General features: G+C 42.1%; 1 protein-coding gene across 2 annotated transcripts; it reads left to right on the top strand.

Moving 5' to 3' along the window:
* The first annotated feature begins 986 nt into the window (after positions 1–986).
* Positions 987–6,862, top strand: LOC140463596 (interferon-induced protein with tetratricopeptide repeats 5-like). 2 transcript variants are annotated; one of them, XM_072557810.1, is made up of 2 exons: positions 987–1,087; positions 4,623–6,862. In XM_072557810.1, exons 1-2 carry the CDS (start codon positions 1,083–1,085, stop codon positions 6,097–6,099), a joined length of 1,482 nt encoding a protein of 493 aa, XP_072413911.1. In that variant the 5' UTR covers positions 987–1,082; the 3' UTR covers positions 6,100–6,862. The 2 variants fall into 2 exon arrangements, with proteins under 2 accessions (XP_072413911.1, XP_072413910.1); XM_072557809.1 differs by lacking the exon at positions 987–1,087 and adding an exon at positions 1,317–1,370.
* The last annotated feature ends 4,869 nt before the right edge of the window (positions 6,863–11,731 follow it).

Consider the following 11,731-nt stretch of genomic DNA (forward strand, 5'->3'; position numbering starts at 1 on the left):
AATGGCACTTTTCTTCTCTAAAGGAATTAGGGAATGGGATATATTTGTGATGGGCAATAAATGCTGACCTAGACATGGAAGCTCACATCCTGTGAATGTTTAAAAACAAATCCCAGGTCATCCAGGGAAGGCCAGGAATGAGTGGTCAAGAAGGCATACGGCATGCTTTCCTCCATCGGCTGGGGTATTGAGTACACGCATTGGCAGGGCATGTTACAGTTGTATAGGACTTTGGTTCGGCCACATTTGGAATACTGTGTACAGTTCTGGCCGCCACATTCCCAAAAGGATGTGGATGCTTTGGAGAGGGTGCAGAGGAGGTACACCAGGATGTTGCCTGGTATGGAGGAAGCTAGCTATGAAGAGATTTTGAGTAAATGAGGATTATTTTCATTAGAAAGATGGAGGTTGTGGGGTGGGGGGGTTGGTTCTTGATTGAGGTCTACAAAATCATGAGAGATATTGACAGGGTGGATAGCAAGAAGCTCTTTTTCCCCACAGTGGGGGACTCAACTACTAGGGGTCAGAGTTCAAGGTAAGAGGGGAAAAGTTTAAGGGAGATATAATGTGGAAAGTTCTTTACGCAGAGGGTGGCGGGTGCCTGGAACGTGTTGCCAGTGGAGGTGGTAGAGATGGGCAGAATAATGTCATTTAAGATGTACCTAGATATATACAAAAATGGGCAGGGAACAGAGGGATACAGATCCTTAGAAAATAGGCGACAGATTTAGATAGAGGATCTGGCTCGGCACAGGCTTGGAGGGCCGAAGGGCCTGTTTCTGTGCTGTAATTTTCTTTGTTTTTGTTATACCTTTCTAAGCTCCAATGTTCCCTGACCACCCCAATTACAGTTTCGCAAAAACCGAAACCCCACACGCCTTGTTATATCAATTCCCGAGATCTGGGGGATGGGCGGACACTGTAATAACACAATGAGGGAAGTCTTTCACTTGAGATTCACTTTCCAGTTTCAATTTCCAGTTTCACTTCATGAATTCACTGAAGTCATGTGACTCCAGACGCTATAAAACGATATCTGCAAAACAAGCCAATGAACTGGAGCAGAAATCTGCAGCAGCATCATGAGGTTAGTGAGCTCTTGTCCTGTACTTTGCACGGTCTTGTTAGATTTTACTGAGGGCGGACAGCAGGCAGTGATAAGGACACTGACACGTTAACAGGGATTCCTCGGCTTGTCACTTCAGTGTACTTTTCAGTGTAACCTCGGTTGGCCGGGGGACCCACGTAACACGGACATTTGTCTCAAATCTTTCCAAACCTCATTTCCGACCCACATCAGACACAATGTTGTCGAATCTTTCTCCGAATTTCCGGGTCCGACTTCCGATGCAAAATCTGTCTCAGTGCAGGTAATGCAGTAAGCTGTACATGGCTGTAGGCTGTGACTGACATCTTGGTCCCAGCACTTTGTGAACCAGAGCACCGATGGCCCGAAACCAGCTACCTGGGTGGGGTGCACTCTCCTACAGCACTGCAACAGGTAGCCGCTGACTCTTGGGCAGACACGGGATGGCCTGTTGGTCACCACATCACCTTTCCCTTGCAGCCTTGACTGATCTTCTCTGGCCCTCTCCTAAAGTGGGGAGTGCATCTACTGAAACACCCCCACCCCTCACTGCTGTTCTTCCCCGATCTCAGCTCCCTCAACTCACTCATTCAGCAGGGCTTCCAGTGTCAACCCTTGCTCTCTGAACGGTGCCAATTCCCTTATACCTTGCTCACCATCACTGTTCACTAAATACAAGTGTGACAGCAGTGATGGTGCCAACTCTGTGTTACTGTCTGAACATCTCTCCCCTATTCGTCCATATACCTATACCTCCCCTATACCTTGACCATTGTATCCATTAGCCCACATGGCCGCTGGGTGTGTATGTGTCTGTCTGTCTCTGAGTGAGTGTCTGTGTGTGGGTGTGTGTGTGTGTATGTCCTCTAGGTGTATGTGACTGTGTGTGTCAGTGTATGTGCCTGACCGTGTGTGTACGCGCATGCCTGTGTGTCCTCTAGGTGTATGTGTGTGTGCATGCCTGTGTCTGTCCGTGTGTGTGTGTCTGTCTGTCTCTGTGAGTGTGCATCTGTGTGTGGGTGTGTGTTTATGTCCTCTGGGTGTGTGCGCGTGCTTTTGTGTGTATGCATTCCTGTGTGTGTGTATGCGCTTGCGTGTGTGCATGCCTGTGTCTGTGTCTGTGTGTGTATGTGTGCTTGCCTGTGTGTGGGTGTGTGTGTGTGCCTGTGTGTCCTCTGGGTGTGTGTGCATGACTGTGTGTGTGCATGCCTGTGTCTATATGTGTGCATACGTGTGTGCAGCCTGATATGCTACAGACATTTGCCAGCCTAACCTCTTACCCACCTGCCATTCTACCTCCTTGTGCATCTGCTAACTTGCCTCCTCACCTGCATAGCCATCCTACCTCCTCACCCACTTCTCTCTGTCATTTTTGCAATGTTCCATGTGAAAAATTACACACTGCTGCTCAATGATGGGGTTGAACAACCATTTAATTGGAGGCATGGACATTTCTGGGATATTAGCCCCACCATCTTATGTAAAGCAATGTCACATTCCAGAGGTATTAGAAACCAAAAGCTCTCTCATGGACTGCGATTTTCAGTCCCATTCACACACCACCTCTCCCTGAAAATCCAGCCATTTCTCACTTCCCACTCGATCTTTCTATCCTCCCTCCCTGGCTGAGAGCTGGGATGCTGTATGCACCAGCTTCAGAAGATTGCAGTGCAGTGAGAGGCAAGTCAGTCCACACATATGCCCAACTCAGAATCATTATTTCTGACCCAGATCAAAGAAAGAATACATCCTTTCCTTAGTTTGACTTTTCCCTGGGTGTCCGGTGCAGGATCCATCCCAACAGACTGAGTCCAGCAAATCCTGGAGGCAGGATCAGAGTCAAACATCACGGAAGCCAGGTCACCCTTTTATTGCTGCCGCAATTCAAGAAGTAAACACAGTTAGGATATCCGAAAGCCTCTTTGAGAACCTCCTGAGAGGAGGTATGTGTGTAAGGTAACTAAGTGTATAGGAAAGGATATTGTTAGGGCAACGGGGGAGGGGGGGGGGAAGAGGGCATTAAGTTGGCAGAGGTCAATGGGGTCAATATTTAGAATGGACGGATGATGGAGTAAGGAGACAAACAGAGAGGCAAGCTCAGAAATGATGGACCCAGATTTGTTCTTGGATCAGGCCCCCTTCTGTAAGCAGGGTACAACTGTACACACTCCCACGCCAACACATTGACCCTCTTCCTCCCCACCTCAGAGGACAGCAACTACTCTCTACCCTTCCCCCAAGAACCTGGTAGACAGAAGTTAAGGTAGGTGCCTATTTGGGCAAGTCTGCTGCAACTCCCTGAGGTCTATGATTCTAGCTCAGAGACCCATTGCAAGTTTAAACTTTCTAGGCAGTTGCCACTTAGTGTATTAGGATCTCTAAAGTGTCCAATACTGCAACTGTTGAAGCTAGTCCATTCTCCAGTTGTCAGGAGTCTGAAAAGCCTGGAAGTATGACTGTCCAAATAGTGTGTATGTTCTTATATAAGACACAATCAGTTTGATCTTGAAGTTATTAGAATGATACTGTCTTATAATGATAAACTTCATTTTTGGAAGGTGATATGGATGCGATAGACACTGATTGGTGATAATCAACTCAGTCAAATGTCACATGAGCATTTAGTGGAACAGTTAAATTTCTAGGGTCTGAGCAATCCAGGAGAGATTGGGTAAGTCCTGGAACATAGGAACATTAGACTCAAGGATCTGGGAATATAGTGAGGCAAGTTCTGAATCTTAAGGAATTGAAGAGCAAGTGAGAGACTTTGACTCAGGGTAAGGAAAATGATTAACCTTACTGCCAGCCATCTGCACCACGTTATTTATATATCAATGCTTTAGATCAAGGAACAGAAATAAAAAAAACTGCGAGAAGGAGACAAAAGTTGTGTGTTCATTATGACTAGGCTTCAAGAAACATGCTTGAAACTGTCTGACACACACAATAGCTAAATCTAGTGGACCAATTGATTATTTATTCTAAGGTTAGTGGATAGTTGACCTTCATCTCAGTGGGACAGGAATGCAAAGGGTGGAAGTTATATGATAGTAATTTCAAACCCTCTTGTTTGACCATCTTTCCTTCACATTAAGGATATTAATAACCTAGTGCACAAGAATTCAATTAAAAATTTCAAAACTTTGAATAGTAGACCTTTTTTCAATATGGAGAGGAAGCGTTTTGGAAGCAAGATGGATAGGAAGAGTTGAGATAAGAAGCAGCCGTGATCTAATTGAATATTAGTCTTTCATGTGTTCGTATTTTAGGGGGTGATTTTAGATTTCTGTGAGCTGAACCCATTGTTGATTTTTTATCCCATTCTAGTTCCTTACAGGATTACTGTAGGTGCATTCAATCATCTGAGGGGTACTGGCCACATCCAGCTGAAGTAGGATTGTTCTGAATCCACTTGCACTGACCCATACACCTGGTCAGCTATTCCAGTACTTTGCCAGTACAACTAATGTGAATGCAAGTTACAAATGTAATTTAGATATACATAAGTTGGGTTTTATTTTGTGCTTTTTTACAGTAACACTTGGAAGGATTCCTGGAAAGCAAAACTTAACCAGCTTCAATGTCACTTCACATGGACTCCACAAAAAGAAAACATCGACTTGGATGATATGAAGCACAGATTAGAAGATTTAATACAGGCTGGTGTGAAATTTCAAGCCATGTCTTACAACCATCTCGCCTTTATAAACTGTCTGCAAGGAAACTGTGAAGAGGCAATTCAGAATTTAAAGGAAGCTGAAAGGATTCTGAGGGAGAGACATGAAGATGAATTTGAGAAAAGAATCTTGGTCACCTATGGAAACTATGCCTGGGTTTATTATCACATGGACCGACTGGAGGAGGCTCAGTCCTACCTCGACAAGCTGGAGACAGTCTGTAAACTATTTCCTGAAGCCTCTCGGTTTACAGCAATGATACCTGAGGTTTACGGGGAGAAGGGCTGGTCACTGTTGAGGTCAAGCAGGAAGTATTATGAGGAATCAAAGGAATGTTTTAAAAAGGCTCTGGAGGAAGATCCTGATAACACGGAATGGATTGTCGGCTATGCCACTGTTCTATCTCGTCTGGAAATGTTTTCTGGTACCACAGCGCATCATCAGCCCAGAGAATCAGTGAAGTGGTTTAGACGTGTGCTGGAGCTTGATCCTGATGACTCAGTATCCATGGTGCTGTTGGCTCTCAAACTTCAGGAGCTCAAACAAAAGGAGGAAGCATGCGCGTTAGTGGAACGAGCTTTGCAGAAGTCCCCTGATCTTCTGTATGTGCTTCGATATGCAGCCAAATTTATGAGGAAAGAAGGAGATTTGGAAAGGTCTTTGGAGCTGTTGAAAAAAGGATTGAAAATTGCTCCAGAGTCTGCCTTCTTACATCACCAAGTAGGACTGTGTTACAAAACCAAACTAATGCCACTGATCAAAAACCCAAACCTCACGAAGCTTCCCAAACTTAGTTCACGACAGGTAACCGAATTGATCAATCAGTGCAAGCATCACTTCAAAAAGGCAAGTGAGAATCGCCCTTTAACATTTGTTATTGCAAAGTTGGATTATGCAGTAATATGCTCATTAAATAAAGAATATCTCAAAGTAGAAGAGATCTTCAGCAACCTCCTGAAGTTCGAGCAGATGCACCCTGATGATAAACAATCGGTATACTTACAGGCTGGGTTATTTGAAATGCATCACAAAAGATCAGAATCAAATGCCATTGCTTATTTTCTGGAAGGACTTAAATTCAAACGTAATTCATTGGAATGGGAATTATGTCACAAAAACTTGATCAAGATTGCAACCAGACAAATTGATAGGAATCAAACAGATAGCAAGGCCTTTGGTATCCTTGGACGTGTCCACCAGCTGACTGGGGAGAAGCGTGACGCTATTGAATGCTTTGAAAAGGCCTTACAAATTGATTGTGACAATGAAGAATATATAAGTGCTCTTTTGGAACTCCGGCTTTCCCTTCAGGCTCAAAATGATTCACCAAACTAAAGTTGAATACGTTGCATTATAGTGTTGTCTTCAGACCCAAATGTGAACTTCAGCACAGTGGGTGTTTAAAATAGAGCTGATAAGATTACAGGAAAAGCTTCTGCTATAATTTATTAGTGTAAATGTAAACATGAAATCTTCCTGTGAACAATTCTTTCAGTCAGTGTAATAGAGTGCAATCCACTTTTCTGTTTGGAGTAACAAATAAGCATTGCATTTAAAAGTTACAACCATTTACGCACTTTTGTTGTACTGATAAAACTGTATACCATGAAAAATAAGCAGTCTGCTAAATGTGTCATGTCCTCCACATGTGATAAACCTGGATGAAAACGATTTCAAGAAAAGGATATGGTCTCTGAACAGATATGGCAGGTACTGATTTAACAGATTTTAGTATATACTGATAATTATTTCTTTCACATCAATCTAATTGATCATTTTGTATATGCACAAATATCCATGAATGCTATTCTCCTGCAAATAGCAATGACCATTAATGTGAATTCATTTTTCCCTCTATATTCTCACAAGTATAATGTTTGAAGCATTAGTCTGTTGGCAACTAATTAGCTACAGCTCCCTGATTTTCAATTCCTTCTGAGTGTTTCAGTTCCATTGGATGACTTACAGCTAAATGATACAAAAATGGTGCAATAATAACAATGTAGAGGGAATCTTTTCAACTAGAAGTGCAAATTTACTCTGATATCAGAGACTGGACATTCAAATAGCCAATAAAGAGAAACTTCTGCTAAAGTTCTATTGGTGTCATTGATCTTTGCAATTACTGAGGATCAATATTGTTCATATTCCAAACTTTGAGCCCAGGAGTGGAATGATCTCTATATGCAACATTCAAATCGATCTTTATATTGGATGTAACAGCTATTATGTTCACCCTGATAGTTTACAGGTATAGATGCACAGTAGGGAAAGGTTGAAAGAAATGATTGAGAAGGTTTACAAGATTAAAACAGTTGAAGAACCGAACATTAGGAGATGCTGCAAAGGCTTCATAGCCTATTATGACATCTAAAAAAATCAGTATCTGGGAAGAGCCGCTTTTCTGGAGTGATTTTGTCTGTAGGCACAATAATGTAAATAATTTTATAGTTAATACATGATGGCCAGTGCTTGTGAAACTGTTCAATAATGGGTCAACAACTTCAGAAGTGGAAATGAATAGGAGATTTCCTCACCAATTTTCAGTGGTTCAGCAGAAGTAATGTGAGTTGCAGACCCTTGTTTTCACTCTGTACTCTGTCTGTGAGTTGACAGTCATTTCAAAGTTAATTCTCCAATCACTATTTCACATTCCTTACAATGCTGGAAATTGCTAGTGTCAAACATTGTCTTCTGCTTTTGACAGGTTACGTCTTAGTTTAGACTTGAGGATTAGAACAAGTAATGAGACAATTGAAACAATATCTCTTCTAGATCTCCATTGAAACAATGTCTCTTCTCGATTAAAACAATAGAATAATCTATTGCAATACACCCACTACAGATAGACAGAGATACAAGAAATAACTACACATGAGCAAAAAGCAAGTATGCAAATCCATGGCAACCATATTTGTGGAAGACAATGAAATGCTAAGCCAAGCTCCAAAATAATGACTTTGATCGACTTTTCAGGATATTCATTGACAAGATAGTACGGTCCTATTCAAATCAATCCTAAATGACAATTGTTCAATGAGGTGTTCAATTCTTTGTTCAAAGCATGATATCACAAACTTCTCAGACAATGTTCAGATGTTTAAAATCCTCTTAGTAATTTCCTGCAATGAGAAGGGAAAAGAAGAAAGGAATGTGAAGATTTGGGGGAGGGTCATCTAGACTGTGAGGCTCAACTCGTGACTCTCTGAGTGAAATGGGGACCTGTGTAAACCACTCTGTGAACTGAGACTGTAATGGATCAGACCAAACCCCCTTCAAATATATAAAGGAGATAGCCAAGACCCTAATTTTTATCTTATTTAAAGATAAGTGCAAGGTACTGCATTCCAGGTTTCATTTAATTGGTCACATGACTCAGCTTTAAGAAAAACACACTTTATTCTTACACTACAACTAAAATATAAACAAAAGAAAGAAGAATTGGTAAGCTTTAACTGTATCGGAAAACTTAACAGAATAATAGATTATTTAACTACTAAACGGCAACTATTCCGAGATAGTAACATTCCATAAACACAAAGGCAAGTTCAGTAAAGTAGATTGATTCACATGCGATGCTTCTTCAGCCTAGGAGGAAAGAACACCAAGAGGAAGCTGTGGCAGAGAGGGAGATGTGAGATAGATTCCACTGCCAACCTCAAAACCCCAAATAACTGAAAACTAAACTCAAACCCGGGTTCTGCTGGAGCCAGACTCCACCCATTCATGGTGCCTCTACGGTTCTAACTTGGGAAAAAAAACCCAGGGCCTTACAAGCTGTTTACTTTAATGACTTCGAAAGAGGCAACTCAGTGCCTCTCTCTACAAAAAGAATGAGGACAAAATACAGCTCTTAAAGCCGCATATTGTCACATCTCCTCCCTTAAAAATAAACCATCGGTATACAAAGATGGCCTCATTTTAAAAAATCTTTAGTCTTACACTATGAACGTTACAATACATAGAAACATAGAAAGTCAATGCATGAGTAGGCCATTTGGCCCTCTGAGCCTGCACGACCATTCAATACAATCATGACTGACTTCAGTGAGTACAAGCCCAGCGATCCAATCTTTCTTCATATATCCATGCTTCCATCCCGGGAATCAGTCTGGTGAACCTTCGCTGGACTCCCTCAACAGCAAGAATAGGAGGAGACCAAAACTGCACATAATATTAAAGGTGTGCTCACACCAAGGCCCTGTATAACTGCAGCAAGACTTCCTGACTCTGATACTCAAATCCTCTCGCTATGAAGGCCACCATGCCATTAACGTTTCTCACTGCCTGCTGCACCTGCATGCCAGTGATTGTTCCATCATGACACCCAGGTCTCACCTTCTCCTAAACTGACACCATTCACAGAATAATCTGTCTTCCTGTTTTTGTGACCAAAGTGGATAACCTCACATTTATCCACATTATATTGAATTTGCCAAGTATTTGCCCACTCAGCCAGTCTGTCCAAGTCACCCTGCAGCCTCTTAGCATCCTCCTCACAGCATACACTGCCACCCAGCTTAGTGTCATCTGAAAATTCAGAGATATGACATTCAATTCCTTTGTCCAAATAGTTTATGCATGTTGTGAACATCTGGGGTCCCAGCACTGAACCCTGCGGTACCCCACTCATCACTGCCTGCTGCCCAGAAAAGGACCCATTTATTCCAAATCTCTACTTCCTGTCTGCCCACCAGCTCTCTATCCACATCAAAACGCTTTAATTTTCTTTATAAATCTCTTATGCAGGATTTTGCCCGAAGACTTTTGCCAGTCTAGATATGCAACATCAACTGATTCATTCTTATCCATTTGACTTATCACATTCTCAAAAAATTCCAGAAGATTTGTCAAGCTTGACTTCCCTTTGGTGAATCCCTACTGACTTGGATTGATTCTGTCACCACCTTTCTAATGCTCCTTTATTATATCCTAATGATTGACTTCAGCATTTGCCCCAACACCGATGTCAGGCTAACTGACCTATAATTCCTGATTTTCTCTCTCCCTCCTTTTTAAAAAAAGTAGGGTTATGTCAGCTAAACTCCAGTCCATTGGGACTCTTCCAGAGTCTATGGTGTTGGAAAATGATTACCGATGCTTTCAGTATTTCTAGGGTCACTTCCATAAATACTCTGGAATGCAGAGCATTAGACCCTGAGGACTTATTGAGTTTTAATCCCATCAGTTTCCCCAAAACTATTTCCTGATTAATAAGGACTTCCTTCAGTTCCTTCCCCATGTTTGACTCTGTGTCCTTGAGCATTTTTAGAAGGTTGCTTGGGTCCTCCTTAGTGAAGATCAAAATATTTGTTCAACAGGTTTGCCATCTCTTTGTTGTCCATTATGAATTCACCTGGTTCTAACTGTAAGGGAATTACATATGTCTTCATCAGTCTTTCCCTCTTCACATATTTATAGAAACTTTTGCAGTCAGTTTTTATGTTTTCTGCAAGCTTACTCTTGTATTCTATTCTCTCCTTTTGAATTAAACCCTTTGTCCTCCTCTGCTGAATTTTAAGTTTCTCCCAGTTCTCAGGTTTGCTGCTTTTCTGGCTAATTTATATGCCTCCTCTTTGCTTTTAACACGATCTCTGATTTCCCTTGTCAGCCATGGTTGAGCCACTTTCCCCGCTTTACTCTTACACCAGATAGGGTTAAACAATTGTTGAAGTTCTTTAAATATCTGCCATTGCCTATCCATCATCAACCCTTAAAGTATCCTTGGCCAGCTTATCCCAGTCAATGCATGCCTCGTACCACCAAAGTCAGTTTTCTTTAAATTCAAGATCCCAGTCTCAGATTTAATTGTGTCACTCTCCGTCTTAAAGAAGAATTCTACCATATTATGGCCACTCTTCCCCAAAGGATCTTGGACCACAAGGTTGCTCATTAATCCTTTCTCATTCACAATATCCAGTCTAGGATAGCCTGATCTCTGGTTGGTCCCTTGACATATTGATCGAGGAAACCATCCCTCATACATTCCAGGAAAGCCTCCTCCATCACATTGTTACCAATTTGGTTTGTCCAATCAATATGCAGTCGCCCATAATAACTGCTGTACCTTTACTGCATCCATCTCTAATTTCCTGTTTTATGCCACCCCCAACCTCGTAACTACTGATGGGTAGTCTATACATAACTCCCACTAACATTTTTCCTCTTTGGCATTCCACAACTCCACCCATACTGATTCCACATTGTCCAGGCTAACGTTCTTCCTTACTTTTGCATTAATCCCCTCTTTGAGCAGCAATGCTACCCCACATCCCTTTCCTTTCCAATTACCTTTCCTGCAAATTGAATATGCCTGGATGTTGAGTTCCCATCCTTGGTCACCCTGAAGCCAGGACTCTGTGATCCCAATTATATCATATCCATTAATAACTGTTTGCACAGCTAATTTATCCACCTTATTACAAATGCTGCTTGCACTGAAACACAGAGCATTCAGGCTCGTTCTTTTGACATGTATTGCCCTTTTAGAATTATGATGTAGTTTGGCCCTTTTTTGATCTTTGTCTTTGGTGTTTTTGCCTTCCACTTTCCCTTTTCCCCTTGCAGCCTTTTGTTTCTGTCCCCACATTACTTCCATCCAACTTTCTGCATTGGTTTCCATCCCCCGCCATATTAATTTAAACGCTCCCCAACAGCACTAGCAAATATGTTTCTCTTAGACTTGGTTCCAGTCCTGCCCAGATGCAGATCATCCTGTTTCTACTGGTCCCACTCCCCCCTGAACAGGTTCCAATGTCCCAGGAATTTGAATCCCTCCCTCTTATATCATCCTTGAAGCCACATATTGGTTTTAGCTATCCTGCCATTCCTATTCTGACTTGCACATGGCACTGGTAGCAATCCCAAAATTAGATTAGATTCCCTACAGTATGGAAACAGGTCCTTCGGCCCAACAAGTCCACACCGACCCTCTGAAGAGTAACCTACCTAGACCCATTCCCCATAT

The sequence above is a fragment of the Chiloscyllium punctatum genome, chromosome 38 (genome assembly GCF_047496795.1).
Source record: "Chiloscyllium punctatum isolate Juve2018m chromosome 38, sChiPun1.3, whole genome shotgun sequence".
Classification (NCBI taxonomy): Eukaryota; Metazoa; Chordata; class Chondrichthyes; order Orectolobiformes; family Hemiscylliidae; genus Chiloscyllium; species Chiloscyllium punctatum.

Coding starts and splice junctions, on each gene's coding strand:
- LOC140463596 (XM_072557809.1), top strand. CDS start 1,348: ATGCAAAATCTGTCTCAGTGCAG. Junction 1,371..4,622: donor CAAAATCTGTCTCAGTGCAG/GTAATGCAGTAA, acceptor GCTTTTTTACAG/TAACACTTGGAAGGATTCCT.